The sequence below is a fragment of the Hakea prostrata genome, chromosome 4 (genome assembly GCF_041222555.1).
Source record: "Hakea prostrata isolate BN-2017 chromosome 4, UWA_Hpros_2, whole genome shotgun sequence".
In the NCBI taxonomy this organism is placed as follows: domain Eukaryota; kingdom Viridiplantae; phylum Streptophyta; class Magnoliopsida; order Proteales; family Proteaceae; genus Hakea; species Hakea prostrata.
In genome coordinates, this window is record NC_142603.1 from 34,299,669 (window position 1) to 34,324,992 (window position 25,324).

The 25,324-nt window shown below is 38.5% G+C and overlaps 1 protein-coding gene across 2 annotated transcripts in view; it reads left to right on the forward strand.

Annotated features, from left to right (window-relative positions):
* LOC149018720 (uncharacterized) overlaps positions 1 to 25,324 on the forward strand; it is a 68,588-nt gene that overhangs the window by 31,545 nt on the left and 11,719 nt on the right. Inside the window, exons 5-14 of one of the 2 annotated variants that reach the window (XM_089152873.1) lie at positions 1,554 to 1,637; positions 1,735 to 1,797; positions 11,325 to 11,459; positions 11,551 to 11,757; positions 13,144 to 13,263; positions 13,608 to 13,657; positions 23,604 to 23,766; positions 23,840 to 23,992; positions 24,220 to 24,342; positions 24,441 to 24,539. In XM_089152873.1, the coding sequence (XP_089008999.1) occupies positions 1,554 to 1,637; positions 1,735 to 1,797; positions 11,325 to 11,459; positions 11,551 to 11,757; positions 13,144 to 13,263; positions 13,608 to 13,657; positions 23,604 to 23,766; positions 23,840 to 23,992; positions 24,220 to 24,342; positions 24,441 to 24,539 (1,197 nt within the window). The remainder of the gene's footprint in view (positions 1 to 1,553; positions 1,638 to 1,734; positions 1,798 to 11,324; positions 11,460 to 11,550; positions 11,758 to 13,143; positions 13,264 to 13,607; positions 13,658 to 23,603; positions 23,767 to 23,839; positions 23,993 to 24,219; positions 24,343 to 24,440; positions 24,540 to 25,324) is intronic. The other variant, XM_089152874.1, reaches the window with a different exon arrangement.

Genomic DNA, 25,324 nt, shown 5'->3' on the forward strand with positions numbered 1-25,324 from the left:
TTCCGTCTAGCTGAATACTGCATCAGAGAGAGAGAGAGAGAGAGAACATATTGCTGCTTTAACTTTCAAGCCAATGTGTGTTCATTCTCAACAGTAACTTACGTAACTGTTCTATTTATGTGAAAAATGAACTCGTTAGAGTGATTTCTTGCACACTTTCTGGCTTTGTTATGACACATTCTTTCAAATTGGAATCCAAATGGAAACACTAGTTAATAGTACAAGTTAATGTTGAATTGATTACTCAAGATTAAACAAACTATTGGTCATGGTAGAAGATCTCGTTCTCGAGCGAGATTTCGCCACTCTGAAAAAACGAGATCTCGACCATCTCGGAGAGATCTTGGTCGGGATGTGTGATTTTTTTGGCGTCAACTTGGTAGCCCATCTTGATGGGGTTTAGGGTCCCAGTTGGACTTAAACTTGGCATTTAGCCTATTTAAGGTCTTTTGAACACGTTGATGGCTTTGGATTTGTGAGGAAACAACTCTAAATATGATTTTTAAGTCTATTCATAGTGTGAAACTGAAATGTTGTAGGATTAGAGAATGCAAGATTATATATGCAATGTAGAACTTTTAAGGCATATAAATGAAAAGCAAGTGTATTAAATACATCAAATAACTTAAATGTCATCAAAATTCCATCCACATAAGTATCACAATCTCGACTTTCGAGAATAAAATAATAAAATTATACAACCATTAGAAGTTCTACATAAGTCATTAATTCATAAGTTCATAAAACAAGCAAAGAATGATTGATCTTCCTTTGATGTTGTAGATGTGCTAAGAATAGTTGCAAGTGAAAATTCAGCTGAAATCCACAAAAATTCCTACGAAAATTGAGAGTTCCAGTGAGATATGGCGAGATCTGGCAAGATATGGCGAGATCTTGAGCGAGATATCCCATTTCACTGAACTCGATCTGTATCTCGTCTTGGTTTATGAAAAAATCGAGATATCTCATGAGATCTCCCACCATGCTATTGGTAACCTTTGCAAAATAGGCCTTTAGGATTCCTCTTTCCACTTGAAAATCTAAATTGAAGGGACTGGCGGGAGTGGATCCTGCATAGGACCACTTGCTTTGCTAAGCTACAAAAAGATTGTTCATGTTGGCAACTTTGCATAAGTCTGACCTCTATTGCAATGCTTTATTGTTTTCCTTACTTCCAGGGGTATCTATTAGTGCTGTTAAATTCAGTCCACTAGTTTTCCAAAGTAAACTTTAATTATATTTTATTCTAAACTTCAATTATTGTTTTGCGATTTTTAATATTCATTTCATTCTAAACTTTAATTATTGTTGTGCGATGTCTAAGTTCCATTTCATTCTTTGTCAGTGCTCTTTTTTTGGGTGGCATATGAAAATGCTTTAGTAGCTTTCTAGGTATTATAGAAACTTTACTGACAAATGATGCCACCATTTGTTAACTGTTTTGAGTTTCATTGAAAGGTTTCTTTGTCATGTTAAATGTTATTAGTTATCCAGTTCACTTTGGGATTGGCATCTCAGTTCTGTTAACCTTAACTTTATTATGCTTTCTGCAGCTTGGTCTAGTTATTGATTTGACCAACACTACTAGATACTATTCACCGGCAGAGTTTAAGAAACAAGGTATTAAGCATGTTAAGGTGAGAATAAAGTGCTTTACAAATATGTTCCTTATTTTTATTATTAAATCTGGTCAATTTAACTGATTGAAGTCCTAAAATTTGTTTTCTCATGTAGATTGCATGTAAAGGAAGGGATTCTGTGCCTGATAATGAGTCTGTAAATTACTTTGTCTATGAGGTGAGGCTCTTTGGTCCTTGTGTTCTTTTCCTTCCCCCCCTCCCTTTATTTTTAATCCATAATATGGCCTATGTTTTGATAGAGCAAGATTTATTAGTCTAGGATCCAGTCCAGGATCTGATCTCTTGAAGGTGTCTCAGTTAGGGTCAAACTCTTGGGGTAAGAGTTAAGTTTCTAATATGTGTTTTAAGTCTTCCAGGGATGGCTACATCAACAAATAACAAGCCTAATTCTGCTGGACAAAATTGGCAGCAAAGAATGGAGGATTGATGGAAGTTAGGGTTATGGCTTCAAAGAGGGAAAACCAGGATTTCATGGGGTTTGGCTGATCAGAAAGGAAACACATTTTGTTTGAGTTCTTCACAGGGGTATAGGGAGGCTTGAACAGAAGTATTGAGGTCCTTTGATGGCTCTTTTAGGCTGTAGATGCTCGGACGGCTTAGAAAAGGTTTTTTTTTTTTTTTGGTTTGGTGGGGGGGGGGGGGTGTGAAGTGGTTAGGTTTGGATCTGATATAAACCTGTTGATGAGAATACTGACAGTAGTGATCTTGAATGAACAACTATAGGGAGCAAAGCAAATCAGTGGCATCATCCAGGCTTCCCACACCGATGCGTCAATTGGATCAAATGTCAATCCCTCAGGCCTCAATTGAGCACAAGACAAAATCTTCATGTGTTGACAAAAGTTGTGGGGCAGCAGCTTTAAGAGTAGTTCTCTAACGTCCTGTGAGTTAATGAGGAGCCGAGAAATTTGTTTATTTATTAGGATCAAAAGGCCCAAAGCCTATTCAGCTTAGGAGTTGAAGTGCCCTAACTAGTTCGCTTACCATACGCCGTGTCCCCATGAAAACCATGAGGAGTGGTAATGTGAATGTGGTTGACGCCCCCCCCCCCCCCCCAACCAATAATTGGGTCCCAATCTGGCCAATCCAAGTCATTTTCAGCCCCCTTTTTTTTTGTGTGTGAAGTGGTTAGGTTTGGATCTGATATAAACCTGTTGACGAGAATACTGACAGCAGTGAGCTTGAATGAACAACAATAGGGAGCAAAGCAAATCAGTGGCACCATCCAGGCTTCCCACACTGATGTGTCAATTGGATCAAATGTCAATCCCTCAGGCCTCAATTGAGCACAAGCATTTGTTGAAGGGCAGCTTTAATGGAACCTCTTGGGCTTCTTACTAACAAATAACTAGGGCTGTAAATGGATAACCGAAATCCGCTTCCGAATTTGTATCTATATCCATTTAGGGGCATCCGAATCCGTCCGATTACCAATAGGATGTGGATATGGTAATACCCCTTTCCCACCGATTATTATTCGATCAATTAAATTATCCAGTTAAGTTACTTTGTTGGATTTCTTTTCTTATTTTTATAAATTTTAACTTTAAAATATGTGAATATTTTTCTAGATTTTCTATTAAATAAATACAAAGGAAAATCAATAGTGAAAAAATGTAAGAAAATCGAAGACAAAAAAAGAGTAGACAAATGAAAGTTGCTATTTTATTAAATTTCAAGCCCAACCCTCATAATTAAAATGGTAAAGATGTCAATGGATAGTCGAAAACTTGTATCCAATGTGTATTTGTACCCATTTCAAATCATAGTTGTTACGACGACGAGGCAATGCGAGGCGGTTTAGGCTAGTTGAGGCGATGAGTCTACGAGGCGCCCTCTGAGGCGCTTGAGGCGCTTTTGAGGCGGTTGAGGCATTTTAAGTGAAATTTTTAGTGTACATCTCATACACTTTAATGCATTATAAATCTATAATATCTTATATAATAAAAAAAAACTAATATTAGGTTACCTCAAGTCATCCAACATACTACGGTTACACATAGTAGGTCCTAAATAAAGTTCTAGTATCATACTATCAATAACAATTGAATTCAAGAATCAAGATACGATAAAATGGGACTAAATAGTAAACACATAGATGCATAAGCAAAACAAGTAGACAACATACCTTCATTAAACGTCACCAACACCAGCACCACCTACAACTCCACCTCCTCCAGCACCTACAGCTCCACCTCCTCTACATTCCGCTCTAGCCAAATGTCCTCATAGTAGAAGAAGAAAATAAATAAAGCATATAGCCAAATATCTAAATAGAAAGTTTTAAATATTTAAGCAAACAATCCCACTTATATCTAAATTCTAAAGTCCAAATCCCAAAAATAACAAAATATTCATATCCAAAATTCCCAATAGAAAAGTGTAAGTCAATTAGTTATAATCATCATCAAGCAAATTGGTAGCAAGTGGGAGATCTTCTCGAGGTTCTTGTCCTAGACCTCAAACCATAATCATCTACAATGTTTTCATCATCATGCAAATCTTCCACTTCTTCCATGTCTCCATCAGACTCAGAGAATTATGTTCCTCAACCACCCTATCCAATGACCTGCGACGTGAGTAACAAATATTAACTCCAGCGGATGTTGATTCACTTGGTGACCTCTCCTTGGTCTGTTCTAGCCCTCAAGTTATGCAGATGCCCCCATAGGTTTATCAACAATGCTCTAAGTAAGATGACCCTCAGGATGGACTATATCATCAAGCTGACTAACCATCCACTCATTGCTCCAGTCAAGCTCATCAAGGAGTAGTGAATCATAATTTCTACTCTGTAATCACCTTTCATTGAACCTTTCTTGAAGATGGCAATTGTACTGAATAAAAACTAGATCATTCAACCGCTCATGTTCCATCCTATTCCTCTTTTTGGTGTGAATTTGAATTTATAAGCAATTGAAAAGAATCCCAAGGCATTCTTCTAGAATTTAAACTTAAAAGTATTTTAAATACTTAAATCACTTAATACTTACAAACTCAAATGTGCTCCAATTCCGTTCACAACCAGAGGAGGAACAACAAAGGCTTAGTATCCTGTGTGCAATTCTTTTAAGCTCAAAAGCATTTCCTCTATCTGTATCCCACCATGTAACTATAGTATTAAAAAAATAGATTAACATAAAAGCTAGAGTTATAAACCAAATAACTAAAACTAAAAATAAAAAACATATAAGTAAAAACTTACGAGGACTCATAGTTGTACGCTCTTTGATAGCCATACTTTTGGAGAAAGGACCTCATTTTCTTGTATTCACTTGCCTGGTGCAATACCTTATCTTATAGATGTACATCAGGCACTAGTCTTCCAACAACTTCATTGGAAGAAGTTTGGAGAGAACTCTTCAACTCACAATCATTTACAACATTTAAATTGTAAAACTTCCCAGGATTCAAAAATAAGGTTGCACCATATAGAGGTCTCTCCGTCTAACACTCCCATCGCCTATCAATTATTTGTATGACTTTCTTCTAAAGTCGTTCTTTGCCTCCTAAATTGTCCTTTATTCTTCTCTTAGCCTCTTGCATGGCTACAAACATTTCAGGCAAATGCGGGTCTTTCATTAGCATCTACAATCCTCAATACAATCATTAGAGGTTGTGATGCTCTAATGCAATCCTCCACACCATGCCAAAATGCTGTAGAAAATGTTGTTTCAGCTACTCTCTTCCCTGCTTCTATCTTGGACAAATTGGATTGTGTCCACTCCTCACAAATGAATAAGTGCCTTAAGTCATCCTTGTGTTTCAATAAGCTTTGCAGTGTCAAGAATGAAGTGGCAAATCTAGTTATTGCAGACCTCTCAAGATCCTTGCCATTTATCTTTTGTCTTAAAGCCTCCATCAATCTTGTGTGCCTATACATGAAAATGGTTATTCTCTTCCCCTGAATTGTCACCTTCTTATATTGTTTCAAATTCCCAATGTCCTCTAGCATCAAATTAAGACAATGGGCTACACAGGGAGTCCAATATAATGTAGTCCTCTTCTCTATTAATAATGCCCTTGCTGCTTTGTAATTTGAGGCATTATCAGTCACCATTTGAACTACATGTTCTTCCCCAATTTCTTCAACTTTGTTATCCAATAATTGAAAGAACATTTTTGCATCTTGCACATGATTAGGTGCATCCACAGATCCAAGGAAAAATGTTCCCTCTGGACAATTGACAAGAAAATTAATGAGGTGCCTACCCTTTTTGTGAGTCTACCTATCAGACATGAGTGTGCATCTAAATATCTTCCAATACCTTTCATAACTTTTCCTAATCTCCATTGTTCTTTCTTTTGCATTCTTCAATAAAGGCACCCTGACTTCATGGTAAGTTGGGGGCTTATACCTAGACCATGTTGTGCGACAAACTCGATCACCACCTTAAAGCTTTTAGCTTTAATTGCATTGAATGGAATGCCACATTAGTACATCCAATCAGCGATGTGGTTATCCACTCGTTTCTTTTCTTCCTCAGATCTCATTCTATTCAAGATTGTTGTTTGAGTAGCACCCTTTGCCCTCCTTTCATCAACAACTTCTTCAGGAGTGCGTCTAACATGCATATCCATAGGACCACTTACTGGTACCTTATTGAGGCCACTTTTCAATCTCTTTGATGCAGTCCCAAAGCTTGGTTTCTTGGAGCACATCTTAGACCCAACACTAGGAAATGTCCCTCCTTTAGTAGAGGCAAGAGTAGGATGTTCTTATCCAATTACTTGTTGAACTTGAATATCATCATACTCATTATCCCAATCAGTAACAATTGCCCTCTTTTTATTTTTCATTAGCATTGCATTCATCTCTTGGGCAATTGCTGCAGTGGTCTTGGTGCACTTCACAACATCCCCATATCCACCCACTAGAGTTGCTTCAATCTTCTAATTCCTCCTTTAAGATCTTTGTTGCACAAAGTGCACCTGAGTGTATTCCTTATCAGTCACATCTGGCCAATACCCAACTTCCACCCTGGGTCATTTGACTTGGCCTTTCTTTTTGGGTCTTTCGAGGGATCATAACTAGCTTCACCCTCACTAGCAATAGCCGCCGAATTATTAGAGGCCATTATAAATAACTTGGAAATATCTACAAATAAAAAACATGAAACACATACATATAAATAGCAATATTCTCAATGTTATAATTAGAGGAAGAGAATATAATTGCACTCAGAAATAATGTGTACTAATAAAAACTGAAATTTCAGCTTCTAATTAATCTGACAAGAAAACAGAATGTATATATCATGTACTACACACCATATAGATCATGAACTCAAGTAGTTAAGTACACTACTATTGTGATTTTGCTCAACAAAAAGAGCAGAAAAGAGAAAAATTATCACCTTTTCAGACAAAATAAAATGAGAGAAATACAAGCTTACGGATTAATTTCAAGCAACAGGAATCAGAACTCAGTAGAAGCTTACAAGATTGTCTCTTTAGTTGGTTATAAGTTATAACACTATTAATGGTGTTTAAAGAGAAACATAGTTAAAAAAAAAAGGAGTTCGCCGGAGACATACCGTCGCCTGAGAAGACGGTGTACAAACACCCAAAAGTCGCTGGATTTTATTGCAAATGGAGTACTGAATCTACTGATTTTGTTAAGGTTGTTAGCCTTAACAAAATAAAAAAAAGGAAAAGGAAAGGAAAAGAAGTAGAGTTAGAGAAGTAGTGCCAACCTTCGTGGCTTCTCCTGAGATGAATAGTGCCACTGCAACTTGAATTAGTTCACTATGGTAGTTTGGTGCTGCAACTCAAGCTACGGAGGGAGGTTTGTACAAGTTGGGTAATGAAAATTAGTTCCGTCAGCGTCAAAGGAAGAAACAAGGAGAGAAAAAAGAGACACTTACTAGTTATTGCATGCAATTGGAGAGAGGGATGGTCGCCGACGATTGCAGAGAGGGATGAGAGAAGCCGAGAGGATGAGGAGCTCCATTTGTTGCTGTGAGATTATGGGTTCTTTCGATTGTCTTAACTTTGCAATTTTTGGTTTTTATTTTTTTTCTTTCAACCAAATGGCAATGGATATGATTCCATGTATCACAGATTCACAATATCTTTTAATTGATGTGTAATCTAATCAATGAAGACCTTTAGATTAATATCAGATGTCTTTATATTATAGGCCATTGATTTGGCATCTTTTTTTACAAAAATAATAATTAAAAAAAACCAATAAGTCGGTCGCCTTGGGGTCTAAGGCATCCGAGGTGCCTGAGGCAATGCCTCAGACATTGAGATGACCAACTTATTGACTTCCAATGAGGCGACGTTCACCTTATAGCCCTCGAGGGTGCTCGGATGCCTAAGCAACGCCTTAACAACTATGATCCAAATATCATCTGAATATGATTAATCCATCCAATATTGTCTGAGTCCGTACAATGAAGTGTCATCCTAATAGGAGCTATGACCATGTCGGTGCTGCTTTCCCTTTCCCTCCCCCTTCCCCATCCCCCTTTTAGGTGTAGGTCATCGGGCGGCCACGCTGTGCTTCCCCACTATGATCCGCATCTTATGTGGCATACATAAAGTGACTCTCCCCAATGTATCTCTGGGGACAACTATCTCTGGTAATGAAACCGGTATATGCTCTTGAAGGCATCTTCCTGTAACACCATGACTATTGTCGTTGTCGCCACCATCATCCCCATCTCCTGCAATCTCATTGTCATCCTTACCATCAACATCATCACCACCATCATCATGATGTGTTAGACTTGGAGCAAGGGTGTTATTTGGATCCTCTAAACCGAGTGTCAAAGGCACAAACTCATCGTTGTGTGTGCTATGGGCCGTCATCTAATCCTCATCCACAATTGGCTGCCTCCTTTGTGTGTGCCTACCCATCGTGAGATGCCATGAATGCATCGACATCACCCTTGTCCTTCACCAATCAATGAGGGAATCCTCACCATCTGACTCCACCTTGAAGATGTTGGCGAGGTCGATGATGTCTTGCAACCCCTTACCTTCTGCTTGTTCCTTGGCTTGCTGCGGCTTCAACCTAAGGTTGTAGTGGATGAAGACTAGATCATTTAGGTGCTGGCTCCCCAATCTTGTCCTCTTCGAACGGATCAAGTTGAATGTTACTCCAATTTCTTATGCACCTAGAGGTGGAGCAAGTGTGGGAGAGGACCTTGATCACCAGTCTCCTAAGGTTTGCTACACTCAGAGCCATACAAAACCCACCACTCAACTGCATTATGACAAAAACATTAAGTTAATACTTAACATGTAATCTATTAATTTGAGAAATAATAATAATTCATTTAATTTGGGTCAGTGTTATCCGATCCCCTAATAACAGTATCTGAACTAAAGGACCCAAATGTGTCCCTAAAAATCTTTATCTATAATCATTTGTAATGATGGTTAGCTAAATTCTTTCAACAATCAAATGCAAGTCCAAAGTCTTGATTCCCTACTATCTCACCGCATTGTTACATAATAACTGGAGCATTGAATCCGGCTCAAACTTCGCAACACCTTGCATCACGCCTCAAGCAGGTCCATGTCCAACCCTAAGGGTCTCTGTACTGATATTTGGGGTTGAGATAATAGGTTGCATAATTCATAAACTCGTTGCCAATGAGGCAACAACCCACGATATTTACTTACTAGCCTTATGTAGTGGATGCATAAGATGTTGGGTCCATTGTTTATCAATGATGGATAGGAAATCCTGGCAGCCTCTCGTGTTTGCTTTCTCTATGGCAGTCTTCATGAGCTGAATGAGTGCATATAGGTGGGGCATAGTGGGCCCCTTCTTGGAGGAGTGCACCATATGTAAGACCTTTATAATGGGCTCCATAGTCTGCAAAACTAGCTCCACCTGTCTCCAGAAATCATTCGATGAAATGGTGTGTTGTGCAACATGCACATTTTGGATTATGAATTAGACAAACACGTTAAAATTTACTTATCTAATCTGGTTCCTCTTCAATCAAACCTCTCTTGGGATGCAAACATCATTCTGGGCCCTGTCGTCTTCTCCATTATACTGTTGAGGGCATAATTTGTAGAGAATCTCGTCAGATCAGGTCGCACTAGCCACCCTCGCTTGTTCACCTCATCATGCTGGGAGCGTAGATATGATTATATATGAAATTCGTAATCTATATTGCCTTTTCCACTATGCCTTAGACAATTTTGTCCTTCCCAATATGCTTCAACATGAGTTGACACAGTGGGCGTAGACCATTTTGACCTTCCCAATATCCTTCAACATGAGCTGACACCGTGGACTCCACAAGGTGTCCAAAATAGATTATACTCAGTGACCTCATCATCATCTTTCCCGCCTTTTTAAAGTTGGATCCATTATCAGTGACAATTTGCACAATATCCTCTTGCCCAATCTCCTCCACCATGTCCTATAGGAGTCCAAAGATATATATGTGGTCTTTCACACTACTAGTAGCATTTAGAAATCTGAAGAATACAATCCTCCTATCACAATGCACTATGAAGTTGATGATGAAATTTTTCTTCGGACCGGTCCATCCATCAGACATAATGGTGCATTTGTATGTCTGCCAAAAGAGTCCCATATCCCTAATATATGCCTCCAACTCCTCTTGCTGTGCCAGGAAGGTGGTCTTGACCTCTTTAGGGGTGGGGCCAGCGCATCCAGGGCCTGCCGATGCAATGGCGTCTATCATTTTCTTGTAGGGCTGAAAAAATCGCCAAAATACCCTTGGGTACTCAGCCAGCTTTGGATTGGGCCTTTTGGGTCTGAGTTTTGGGCCCAATTATAGAGGGGTTCAACCTTGTTCATCAGTTGGGTTTTCTTCTTTCTAATAGCATGTATTAGGATGACAATTTGAAATTGAAATATGAATTGCGTTTATGGTTTGAGAGAGCCTTTGTGGTTGTATGCGAGTGCACTCTTCTTTCCCCATGTTCCTCTCCCCCTGCCAAAACGACAAAAGTAAGAAAGTGGAAAAAAAAATCAAAACCAACTGCCAAAAAAAAAAAAAACAAGGTGGAAATTTTTGTTTTTCAATCTACTATTATGATTTCCGTCTTCCATTCTTCTAAATTATCCTTCCGTTGTGAAAGCCCATCATAGCAGACTCTTCGAAGTTCTGAACTAGCTCTCCCTCTTGGGGATTTGAGTGGATTAGCGTAAAAGAAGATAAACTTTGCTCCTAGTCATTCCAATGCCATCCTCATCCCCAAGAGAGCATTTTTTGGGGGCAACAATGTGCAGATTCATGGAAATTGAGGCAGAAACAGCAGCAGTGGTGGTGCTGGTGGTGGAAACATAGGGTGTGTTAGATTGAAGTTGAAGAAAAAGTTTGTATTGTAATTTTATATCTGTTGTTTTAGTATAGGCTAGTGTTTTCCTTTCTGGCAAAAATGCAACAGCAAGCTAACATGGTTTTTAGTAATTTAGCTAATGGAAGGAGTCCAACTGCAACTTTGTCAAATTTCAGGGGGATTATTATTACTTGTCCCAATATTTTTATTATAATAGACGTTAGATCTGATCATCCTATTCATATCCAACGTAACGTAACTTGGGGTTATCTCTAAAGCATCATGGTTAACTACTGCTTCAGTTTAACGTTACATTTTACCAAACTTGTGCCCTTCTAACATTTTCACTACTGCTTCATTTTAATGATATCTGATCATCTGAGTATTTGGAATTTCTATCAGGTCTTCCAGTTTTTTTCCCGCCAGAAACAATCAAAAAAGCGGCATATTCTTGTCCATTGTACTCATGGGCATAATCGGACGGGCTATATGATTGTTCATTATCTTATGCGTTCACAACAGATTTCTGTTACAGAGGTAAGCGACATTTTTTTCCTTCTTGTTCTTTCTTTGCATATTCTGTCGATAAGTATGTTTTTTTAACGATTTGAGGTTGCTTTCTCTGCAGGCAATACAAAGATTTGCTAGTGCTCGTCCACCAGGAATATATAAACAAGACTACATTGATAAATTATACACTTTCTATCATGAAAGGAAACCTGAAACGGTCATTTGCCCACCAACCCCAGAGTGGAAGGGAGCTTCTGGTTTTGACCTGAATGGTGAAGCCATCCCAGATGAGGATGACGATGGTGCTATAGCTGTTTCTTTGCATGTATGCACTATTGATAGATTAACTAAGTTCCTTTTTCATTTTGTGCTTTTATTGGAAGTCTCAGTTAGGATGGATAAACATATGCGTTTAATAATGTCAAGATGTATTTGTTTATTTTATTCTTGTTAGAATTTTAGCACCAGTAATCAACCTAGGGACTGAACGAAAACTTAGAAAAGAAGAAGTATAGAAGAAGACTGAAGAAGAAGAGAAGAAGGGAGAGAGCTTGCATGTATGTTCTGGCTCTCCCTTGGTGCTTTATTTTTAGTGTAAAATCAAGTCTTAGTTTAGGAAAGTTTCCTAAATTGAGTTACAGCAAAAAGAGAATTACATGTTGCATAGAATCTCCCAAATCTACTAAAAAAGAATCTATCCTAGGGAGATTACTTGTTAACCAAACAATAAGAAAAATAGAAAGTAACCAATATAGAAAGCAACTAAAATAGAAAGTATGAAAATTAATAATAATCTGAAAATAGAAATTAAGTAGAAAAGTAAACTTTGATTCTCCAAAACTTGTGCACCGAGCTTACTTTGCAAAGTAGAAACTTGTGCACTAAGGTTGCTGCTCCATAACTTGCACACCAAGGCAGGAGATCCATAACTTGCACAAATCTTAACACCTGTAATCAACCTACGGACTGAACGAAAACTTAGAAAAGAAGAAGAAGAATCGAAGAAGACTGAAGAAGAAGAGAAGGAGGGAGAGGCTTGCATGTATGTACTGGCTCTCCCTTGGTACTTTATTTATAATGTAAAATCAAGTCTTAGTTTAGGAAAGTTTCCTAAACTGAGTTGCAACAAAAAGAGAATTACATGTTGCATAGAATCTCCCAAATAATACTAAAAAGAATACTTCCCTAGGGAGGTTACTTGACAACCAAGCAATAAGAAAAATAGAAAGTAACCAAAATAGAAAGCTACTAAAATAGAAAGTATGAAAATTAATAATAATCTGAAAATATAAACTCTGTAAAGTAGAAACTTATGCACTAAGGTTGTTGCTCCATAACTTGCGTACCAAGGCAGCAGATTCATAACTTGCACAAATCTCGACAATTCTTTATGCATGTACATGCTTGAGATGTCGAAGTAACTATATCTATCAATCTATGCATGAAATCTTCCAAAATAATTGTTTGGACTTGTGGAAATCAAATTTATTAATCATAGGTGAGATGGCAAGTGAGTGATAGTTTTTTGTAAGTTGATTTTCTATTAAATAATTCATAGGTTGGTGTTGGGAAAACTATGTCAAACATAGAAGGGCTATTTAAGCCGTGAAAGCCAATGGACTGGCATTTGCAGTTTATCCGTTTCTTAAGGTTGCAAACTTCTTTTAAGTTTATACAATTTTACCAATTGATAATTATTTCTTTATAGTAGGACGATCACGTAGAAAGTGAAGTAATGACAAGTGATGATGTCCTTGGGGATGCAATACCCGCAGACCAGCAAGATGCAATGCGACAATTCTGTTATCACACTCTCAAATTGGTTGCTGGGGTAGGCCCTTCTACGATTTCTGTCTTTAACTTGTTTTAGTTTGTAGATTCAAGGATTGTGTTGTCAGTTATTTCTTCTTATGTTATTGTTTTTCTCTGGGGTGTTTGTGGCCTGGTGGATGGAATGTAATTGGCCCAGCTGTTTGCCCATGGCTGAAGCCTTTTCCTTTTGTCTCACTATTATTCATTGAATCCCATCCCTTCTTCAGCATCATTCACCACCATAATTGTATTACTTTTTGTGTCCAGTTGCCACCAGTTAAGACATATTTCATCCTATGATTTGTTAACAGAATGTTTGTTTGATTGCTACCTATGTTTATATATGCTTCTTCTGATCATTAGGCAAAACGGATGTTGCAATTTCCAGGCTCGCATCCAGTATCTCTTAACAGGTTTGACTTTATACATCCTTATTTGTTATGATGATTTACTTACTCAGTTTTGGTGACACGAATTAAATTTCATGTCTGGGTCGATATGGCATTTATTACAGGCAAAATGAGAATGGTTGGTCTCTGCTTATATTTTGGATACTGTTTAGTACAATATATATTAAGTTCTCCTTTATTCACATAGTGGAACTCATTATTCATCTTTTGAATCCAGACTTTAGCTCGCTAATCATTCATCTATTGATACTACATGTTTGATATGTGCGATTTAGCCTTTTAGATGCACACATGCCATTTGTTGATTAATTGTAAGGAACTTCCTAAAGGGTTGTCCTGGTCAAACTTGAGGAATTATTTTCTCTGTAGTGGATAATACTATGTATATAGCTTTAGTTGTTTGAGTCTGCCTGCTAGTTTCTTGCTAATGGATCTTTGTTTTACCACTACCCCAGCGGAACCTTCCTCACCTAAGAAAAGGGAAAGCAAAATTATATCCCATGGCAAATTTTTTTTTGGGGGTGGGGGGAATTGAGAAATCAATATGGAATGTGATAGTTTGCATTAACGAATTAGTTTGAAGGGGTAAAAGTAGTTTTTTTACCTTTTTTTTTTTTTTTTTTTACTGTCAGTTACTTGAATGTCAAGCTAGATGTCTCGGGTTTAAGATGGTAATGATATGTTTCTAAGTTTCCTATATAATTAGTTCCAGAAACATGGATATAGGTCTGACATGTTTCTATTTTGTTATATGATCAGTTTAGGATAGTTCCCAAAACTGAACCTGTTGTTAATATTTATGTGATGCATGTGGAGGAGATCTGCAATTCTGCACCTTTTCCATCTCCTCACTTATTCTTCTCCATTCTCCCCTCTCGTCCCTCCATCTCTTCTTTTTTTATATTGTATTGTTGGTTGCTGTTGTATGGTATCAGAGCTTTGAAGTCTGAATCTCTGGTCCTGTGTCAAGATAGCAGCCCGAAGTTTTGAGTCTTCTTTTGGTTTTTCTCCTTTTACCAATGGCAGCAGTTGCTGCTTACTGTTATTACTTCTGAATCAGGCAGTAGAAAATATAAAGAAGTGAAACTTCAAGGTCTGGTTCTGTATCTGCCTTATGCCTGTGACAGTTCAATCTATGATTTTTCTTTTTTTGAAACCCTGCTCTGTCATCGAGTCTCATCATGGTGCTGAGATTTGCTGAGTTTTTTGAAGGCTTACTCTACTACATGTTGGAACTTGGAGGAAACCTAATTTAAGCCGTGTCTTACTCTGAATTCTTTTCAAGAAATACCACCCAATAACCCCTGAAAGTTTGATGTTCTTCTGCAGTCTGAAATCTGCATTCAGGTGCCATTATTCTGGCTCAATGAATTTGTGTTCTTTGGGATTTATTCTTTTACTGTTACCGGTACTTTGCATTTAGTTACTTGGCTATTAACAACCTTTGTTGGTTTAGTTGTCTTTGCATTGCTTCTTCCCGTGTTCTCTGATTTATTTCTTCTAGGTCTGCATCGTCATGGCTGATTCAAAGTCCTCAACTGATATGGTGAATGTGCAAATTACCTCATCAAACTCAGTGGTGTATCTAGTTGACTAATTATCTATTATCGGCCCATGCTATTAATGCCGATACTCATCCAAAGGGGAAAATTAAGTATATAAAGGAGAGTCCTCCCAAACTTGATCTCAGGGATATGAAGACTATTGCTTCTTATGATGACTGGGTGCGTGAAAACTCTATCTTTAAGATCTTGTTGTGGAACAGTGTTAACCTAACATTTAAGGCTAATGTGACGTTTCGCACATTGGTTAAGAGAGTCTAAGAACATCGTTATGAAAGTTATTTACAGGACAAAGATACTACCCTCCCCTTATGAACTCTATGAGATTTTGTTTTTCAGTTTTCTCAAGGGAACAACTGTCTTAATGATTATTTCAGTACTTATAAGGAAGGGGTACCTTGAGGAACCATGGATGTATCAGCCCGACAACTAAACTCAACCGATTGAAACAACAATCAGCAGAATTTTATGTGGCAAAATTTCTGTGTGGTTTGCATCCTAATTATCAAGGAGTGAAAAGCCAGCTACTTACTGGAGAGAAGGTGCCTTCCCTCAATGAGTTCTACTCTCAAATAGTGCGAAATTTCAGCAAAATTTTGGGAATGTTCTGTGGTTGAAATCACCCCCCCAATGTTTTGGGTGGGTATTTGATGTCCCTTTTGGCTGGTTTTTGGTGTCTAGCCAATTTGAGGCCAATAAACACGCTGAGAGTGTTCTTGATCGGCACATGTTTGGCTGTATGTGGGCGAAACTACAAGTCTAGAACATAAATTTAAACCAGTTTAAATATGCAAATGATGCAAGAGAAGTACAGAACACAGAGAGCTTCATTAAATTGCAAGAAAAAGACCTAAAATTCAATATACAACTAATTATACAAAAGTAGTCAAGTATATATCATGTACAACAAGTACAACTATACAGGTGTACAATATAAAAGAAGAATAACCTAAGCTATTTTGCTACCTAATGTGCTATGGTGGCTCCACCTCCACCATCTCAATGCCAAGTTCTTTGCCTCAGTGGATTCATCCCCTCTCTTGAGACCAAGTGTGTTGCTATGATGAATTCGTCCAATCGGTTTACTAGTCATCCCATGACATGTTTTGCTTATGGTTGTTGAGGTGGTTACAAACTGCAGCTTTGTAGCCCACGCCATCTAGAAGTGCAAGACAAGTTCAATCTGGAGGGAAATGCGAATAGGGATACGGAAGAGGCTTTGCTGGGTGTGGTGGTGGTGGTGCTGGTGCTGGTGCATATGGTGGTGGTAGACCCCATCCGAAGTACTCCACTACTTCAGATGTCCCTGAGGCCGAGCCCAACCCATAGATACTTCAGATGTACCGTAATGTCCATGACCGAGAGGGACACTAGCCTATAACCATAAGCTCCATAAGTAGATATGGAGCCTCTAGAGTTATCCAAGCTCATGGATCCATCACAATGCCCATAGTGTGAACTCTTGGAAGACTTACTTGTACCATCATGTCCATGAGTTGGAGGGACAACATCAGGACCATAAACCCAACAAGTAGATGTGGAGGGTACAAACTCATCCAAGCTCAAGGATCCCATTGCTCCCACCAAGCTGTCCGTTGGGTTTATAGGACTATATGATCGGGTGTCATCACCATAGCCATGCTTGTGCGGCTTCTCCTGCTCGTCCCCTTCCGACTGTAGGTCGTTGTACAACCACGATGTCCCTCTCCACCATGTTCCTGATCCTAGGTGGCATATGTGAAGTGAGACACCCTAGTGAATATCGGGGGGGGGGGGCAGCATTATCTTTGGTAATGGAGCAAGCAAAAGCTCATGAGGTCCTCCACCACCATGACCACATCATCATCCCCATCATCTCCAGTATCATGATCCTCATCATCACCACCACCACTGCCATCATCATCAGAATGCCTTTGAGTTAGATTGGGAGCATATCATATGGGTAATCGTTGCGCTTGCCAGATGCAATCATCCAATCCTCATCCACTATACCAGTTGCCTCGTATACATGTGCCTGCCCATTTGGAGATGCCATGAAATCATCCACATATACCCCTGCAACTCGGGAAAGCTTTGGGTTAGGCCTGCCTTTAGGCTGGTCCAACACCGGCCCACCCCTGTCCATCAACTTCGTGAGAGGATCTTGATCCTCTGCATCCATCTTGAAGATATTGTTGAGGTTGATGTCCTGCAGCCTATTCCCTGCCGTGCTGTATCTTCAACCTCATGTTGTGGTGGCTAAACAGTAGATCATTGGGGGCACTGACTCTCTAACCTATTCCTCCTCTTGGAGTGGATCATGCTAAATGTACTCTAGTTCCTCTAGCACCTAGAGGCAGAGAAAGTTAGGGAGAGGATCTAGATTGCTAGTTTCCTGAGGTTGGCTGCACACCACTCAACTGCATTATCACAAAAGCATTAAGTTAATAGTGTAATACTTCACTTATAATCTACTTAGCTGTAAATAATAATAATGTATCTAACTTGGATCTGCGTTTTCTTATCCCCTAATTGAAGTGTTTGAATACCCAAATGCGTTTCTAAATGGCCAAGGTTGTCAAGGTGACCAAAGTGGTTGGGGCTCCGCCTAGGCGGCAATAAGGCGACCAAAGTGGTTGGGTCAAATTTTTTCAGTGCGACTACTTTTAAGCTTATATATTTCTATTATAAGCTAAACAAACATTCAAGAATTACTTTCATCTAAAAAAAACAAGCATTCAAGAATCATAATTATGAAAGATCATTCAAAAAAGAACACAAGCATAAGTTCATCTTATCAAACATTATAACATACAACTATAAACTATATCAAATTATAAGTATGAAAATAAAAGTAGTATTTTACATTTTTACTTATCTCTATGATAGTGTGTGGCTAAATAAGTGCCTTATTCATTTAATGATTCATTGATTCTCGATTCCGAAATGACTAACTATTAAGTTTGTATACGACTTTGTAAAATAAAATTTGATTTTTAAAAAAATCAAGAAAAAATATTATTATGTACAAAATGTCAAAAAGGTGGCCGTTTTGGCGTCTAGGCGGCAATAAGGTGCACAAGGAGACAAAGCCGTAGCAATTAGGTGAAAAGCAGAAAAAAGCGCATGCTAACAAAGGGGTTCAAAACAAGGCGGTTCAAAAACCTCGGATGCTTTGACAACCATATAAATAGCTTTATCTACAATCATTTGTAATGATGGTTAGCTAAATTTTTTTCAAAAGTCAAATGCAAGTCCTAGGTCAAAGTCCTTGGTATCTCATCTCGTTGTGGCAAAATGATTGGACTATCGGTCGGTTCCAACTAAGTAATCACCTACATTATTGCATTGAGCAGGTCTGTGTCCAGTTCACTATACTGATATTCACAAACTTACAGTTAGACTTACGATTTAATAAATTACCAATACCTGCAACCAACAGCCCATAATAATTAATTATCGGCGTGATGTAGCAGATGCAAAAGATGATCGGTCCATTGTTTATTAACAATCCTTAAGTAACCTTGGCAGCCTTTGGGGTTTGCTCTCTGTATGGAAACCTTTATAAGCTCAATGGCTACATACATGTGGGACACGGTGGGCCCACTCAAGGAAGAGTCCATCATACACAAGACCTTTATTATTGGCTCCAAGATCTGCAACACAATCCCAACATTTCTCCAGAAATCGTCAGATGAGATGGTGGCTTGTGCCTCGTGCCCATTTGGGGTGCTGAATTATGACAAACACATTAAGTTAGTACTTATAATTTGTAAAATGAAATAATTATATGTGATTTACTTATCTAACATGGGTCCAACCCAATCAAAGCACTCTTGGGTTGCAAACATGGATCGTAGGCCTGATTTCTCTCTTATATGCTACTAATGGTGAAGAAATTCGTATTGAAACTCGTCGGACTGGGTCACACCAAGTCACCTCTACATGATTGCCTCATCATGTCCAAAGCTAGATTATGATTATAAATGAAATTTTGTACGCGTCTAACCTTCTCCACTACGTTATGGACAATGTTGATCTTTCCAATGTCCAACATGAGATCAATACAATGGGCTGCACAGGGTGTCCAAAAAAGATGATACACAGGTGAACTCATTAACACTTTACTTGCCTTCTTAAAGTTGAAGCCATTGTTTGTGACAATTTGGAAAACATTCTTCTTACCCACCTCATCTGCCACATCTTGTGGGAGACTAAGGATATATTTGTGGTCTTTCACATGACTAGTAGCTTCTATAGATCTCAAAAATACTGTCCTCTTATCACAAAACACTATTGATGATGGGCTTTCTTGTCAGACCGGTCCATCCATTAGATATAATGGTGCATCTATAAGTATCCCAGAAGGGTGTTATACCCTTGATGTATTATTGCAGCTCCTCCTCCTGGGTGAGGTTGGTGGTCATCACCTCTTCAGGGGTGGGGCCCTTATATCCAAGACTTGGCTCTGTAATAGTATCTATCATATGCTTGTGGTGTGGACCCTGAGCTTGGTTTGTTGGAATGGAATTGTAGAGCATCCATTTTGCCATTGCACTTTTTAATCTTTTTACCCATGCTCTTCTATGCACCTGTTATCTTGGCTACTTAGCCCATTCTTCCTGAAAACATCAACAACTTGCTTTAGGATCGGGTCCCAACGTCGTGGATAATCACATGGTGTTGGATCTACTAGAGGAGTAACCCTTTGACTCTGTGATCTACTAAACATGCCATAAATACCATCCCTTCCCTTAGATCCAAATACTCCAGCCTAGAGGGACCAACTCCTGTTGCTCTTGCTCTAGCCCTCTCCTGCTCCTAATGGTGCGATGCCTTGCTCTCTATCATCGCCCACCTCAACTCCCTCTCCTCTAACTGGCTGCCAACATCAGCGGGGTTAACATCCTTATCAAATTTCGAATCAACCCTATGTGCTGAAGGTTCCTGACTGCCTCATCAAGTGCTCTTGACTCTCCTCTTCTTTCTTCTTCCGCTTCCCTCTTTCTATCTCCTTGACTGCCTTCACTACCTCTGCATTGGTCTTAGTGCATGTAGCCACATCCTTCCAACTCCTAGTGATGTGTGCTTTGAACCTGTTGATGCTATTTGATTTAACCTCTTACATAGAAATTACATTATGTTTTGTTCTTGTTTCATCAATGACCACACAATATTGTTATGCGTGGTCAACCTTCTCTTTTATTGCCAGTCTTTGTGGTTGTCCCTACTGTCCACCCTATGAACCACCTTTCCTCCTACTCCCACTTGCAAACTTGATAATGGTTGCTTCCAAAATGATTGTCCATGTCACTGAACAACAACAACAACAATAAGCCTTGTCCCAACTAAATGGCGTCGGCTACATGGATTCTTGCCTTCCAATCAGTTCTGTTTGAGGTCATGCTTGATACAATTTGGATTATATCACTTCTCCGTACATGGGCATTTATGGGTCTCCGTTGAACATGGCCGTGACACCTCAAACGACTTTCCCGAAGCTTATCACTTATGGGAGGAAGTCCCAGACCAACTCTAATATGATAATCTCTTATCTTATCCTTCCTAGTTTTTCCACTCATCCATCTTAGTATCCTCATTTCTGCTACACTAAGATTATCTATATGATTCTTTTTTAATAGTCTAACATTCTGCATTGTACATGATAACTGGTCGAACGATGGTCCTAATAGAATTTTCCTTTAAGCTTTAATGGAATACGCCGATCACACAACACCCCAGACGCACCTCTCACCGTCTCAACTTCATCCACCCTATTTTAATTCTTTGGGAAACACCATCCTCTAAATCACCTCTTTTACTTATGATTGAACCTAGTTACCTAAAACATTCACTCTGAAGGATCTCCTTATCATCTAGTATGAAGTATCACCACCTCATCGTCTACCTGATCATGACTAAAGTTACAAACTAGATATTCCGTCTTTGTTCTATTTGGTTTAAAGCCTTTTGATTTCAAAATTGCTCTCCATGATTCTAATTTGGTATTAATTCCCACAGTGTCTCATCAATCAACACAATATCATCAGCAAAAAACATACACCAAGGGACCTCATCTTGAATGTCTTTGGTTAATTCATCCATGATAGGACCTTCTCAAACCTGAATCTGAGTCCTATCGTTAGCTTACTATTGACGATGGAAGAATACAGAAACAATACAAACAACAATAGTATATAACTCTTATAGATGATCATTCATTGTTTCAGAACCAGTAGAACAACAGATTAACAATGGAGTTATCGCTTGGTGAATACAAAATACTACTAATACCTATTGCAACTACAAACTGAATAATAACCTAAGAATTAAAGCAAAGGCTAGGTAACATAACCAGCTGCATAACCAGAGCTTCCCGAGAAGTCTTCCTTCTCCCACAAGCACAGCTTGTCTTTACTAATTTTCTCCTCCCCCCTCTCTACTCTCCCTCATTACCCCCATATATCCCTTCTTCCATTCTCTCAAACAAAGTCTAACAAACTCTCCTCTCTTATCCAATGTTCTGTTGCCACCTGGCCTGTCATTTCTGTCCCTTAACTCATAACAGAATGGTGGTGGCTGTCTACTAATGGATTGCCACTTGTCCTTCCCCTGTACTGGTTGCTGGTGTAGCTACATTCTCCCCTGTTTCAGCCGATGCTACTGCTGTCTTCCCCTGTTTACCTTGGGTTTGTATACCTGAATAACTAGGGTCTTATCAATCCATTACAAGTGCAAGTAGATATGGGCTTAAAGTTGATCCTTGATGTAAAACCTTTTCCCTATTTTATATAATTATTTATATTTTTTGATAAATATTTTAATAATTTTTTTAAAAAATAATTATTTATTGGGTGCAAAAATATTTGGACTCTGTGAAACTGTAGAAAGGCTAATGGAGTTCCGCATATATATATATATATATTCCATCACCATACAAAACATATATCATGTAAATCTGTTGTATATTTATTGCAGGAAAATACAACTTTTGATGCCTGAAAACAAATAAATTACTTTGTGAAAAAAATTCTGGCACCATGAGCTCGTAGATTGGCCTGCAGTCATCCAACACCATTGTAGCATTCATTTTGTCAAAAATAAGTTTGGAGTAGAGTGGTTACCTTTGAGATGAAGATGTCCAAGAATTGAGCGAAACATTGCTTGATCGATGCGATGCACATTTTTGCCGGCAAGAATCAAGCAAGGACCACCCCCAAATGTCGAAGATTGATGGAAAAATGGCATGAATCACCAAAGCTCTGGGAGCACTCTTGAATTTTTGGCAAAATGAACTAGAAGTTTGTCGAAAACATTTGGGAATATTGGTTTCACCACTTACCGAAATATCGCCAAGTTTCGTCGATTTTTCATACCATGTTCTTGATTTAATCATTTGGTTACTACTCCTCCTAGGTCTTCTTTTGCTATCTTTGTTGCTGATCTAGGAAGAGGATCTCTTATAGACCGTGGATGGTCAAGTGACTGTGGTCATGATTCTAGTGGACAGGTTTTTGGTGTATAGCAATTTGATAAGTAACATAACTAGGAGGACACCCCCAACCCCCCGGAAGGCTGAAAGAAGGCCCACCATCCAGTAGTCTTTTGGTTTTTTACTTTTTATTCTCGCCTATGCTTTGGGAGGTATCCAGTAATCTTTTTGTTTCATTTTCACCTTTCCTCGCCCCCCCCCCCCCCCAAAAAAAAAAAAAAAAAAACCCACAAGAAAAAGGAAACAAATAATGATAGTTTTTCAATTAAATTGACATTTTTTATGTATCTACGGTTCTACATTGATATCTCATGTATTACTTTTTTGTTCAGATTCTGAGCTTATTTTACCCTTTAAAGAGGTTAAAGAAGTCAAAGAGAGTGGTTTTCTTTGTACCTTAAGCCCAAAAGGGAAGATCCAAGACCCAAGACCCATATAATTTTTTATTTGAAATAGGCTATAGCGGTTTGATAATGGTTGGTGATGGTCTCAAAATCGATCCAACTCGAACCCAAACCATTAGTTAACTCGAACCCAGCCGCATCAAACCGAAACCGAGTCGAAATCGCTCTTTTGCAATGGTCCGTGTTTGGGGTCTGGTGTTTTCAGCCGAAACCATTAAACCCATACCAAAACTGCCCAAACCTTGTTGACACCCCTAGTTTTACAGTTGCACTTGTGCTACATCTGTGCTAAGATTTAGGTTGAGTTTTTGTTTTGGATATGCACTCAATTCAGTTTCCTAATATAACATACTAATGCTCATTTTGTTACACTTATCTTTTTCTTTTGATTAATTTTCAAGCTTCTAATGTATAGTTGTGTTCTAATGATTCCCTGTAAATCAATCATGTAAGAGACATCTGTATATTTGAGTGATTTACTAGAATCTGTGCATTTGTTATATGTGATTCAGGGACAATTTACAGTTATTAAGGCAACGGTATTACTATGCGACATGGAAAGCTGATGGGACACGCTACATGATGCTTCTAACATATGATGGATGTTACTTGATTGATAGAAACTTCTGTTTTCGAAGGGTGCAAATGCGGTTTCCAACAAGAAGCACAAATGAGGTACTAAATTGATGGCCTGGCGGACTTAAATTTATGTTATGTAATGGAGAGTTGTGCCTAACATAACTTGTAGCATTTTCCTTTTAAGGGTGTAGCGGAGAAGACTCACAACTTAACATTACTTGATGGTGAGATGGTAATCGACACTCTTCCAGATACCCAGAAGCAGGAGAGAAGATACTTGATATATGATATGATGGCAATTAATGGGGTATCTATTGTAGAGGTTAGATATATCCATATAAATTCTCTCTGACAAATGTCTCTGAATTAACAAAGGCTGTTTCACAGGAATGGGTTTAAAACAGTAAATGGCTTTTTGAGTCTTGGTATTATGTAATTTAAGTGTTCTTTTCAAAGATTTCTCTCTTTCCTTTTTGATGATTATCATGTTAGCTGCTTTTTGTGCTTTAATTACAAAGTATAAGGTTTAATCCTCTAAATATCATGCAGCGGCCCTTCTATGAAAGGTGGAAGATGCTTGAAAAAGAAGTGATTGAACCTCGAAATGTTGAACGGCAGCATATACATCATAGTAGATATCATTACTACAGATATGACCTGGAACCATTCAGAGTATGTTGTAGAACCAGAATTATACGACCAACTGATGTGGTGTTCATTCCCAACTTTATCCGTTATTAATGGGGATTATTGACTGCCAATTGAATCAGGTGAGGAGAAAGGACTTTTGGTTGCTATCTACAGTTAACAAAGTTTTGAAGGAATTTATCCCCAGGCTATCACATGATGCAGATGGTCTTATCTTTCAGGTATTAATCATATATTTTGGCATCAATCAATACCTTGGTGTAAAATACATATAGTCATACATACACATATGTGGTCTGTAGGTGTGGATTAAGATTGCATGATCTATTCCTGTACACACAGAAATTGTAGCTCCCAGCTCATTTTGTTGCATGAAGACTGATTTCTGGACCCTGCTTTTTCATAATTTATTGAACTGCAATGTATATATTAACACAGATGTGGCGTTCCTTTTTTGAAATTACTACTCCCAGGAAGCGACTAATTTTGAACTATGATTGTCAGGCCCGATACATAGGCATGCATATTGGGACTTCACATGCCACATAGTTACTTTTGAAATTACTACAGCATGCTTGCTTTCCTAATCCTAGGATCTGTTTACATAAATGGTAAGGACTAGTATGGGATGAGGATATCAAGAAGAGATGACTAGTTTAGTTCTCTAGCTTACCAAATGAACATCAAATATAGTGGCTTGGAAGACTATACTATTCACAATGGAACCAATTTTCATACATATATGGGGAAAATTATGATGTCCAAAGCAAGGATTGTAGTTTCAATTTTGAGGCCCGTTTCGACCAAGTCGTGCAAAATTTTGGCGAAATGTTAGGTCTGGCTACCTGTCAAAACCACCGAAACCTTGATGTTTTGCTCGAAATTTAGGTGAAATCTGGGAAGGTTTCGGTAGGAGTTTCATCCCCCAGTTTTGGGGGGTCTTTGAGGTTATTTTGGGCTGATTTTTGGTGCCTAGCTTAATTTGTAACAAGAAAACACACTGGGA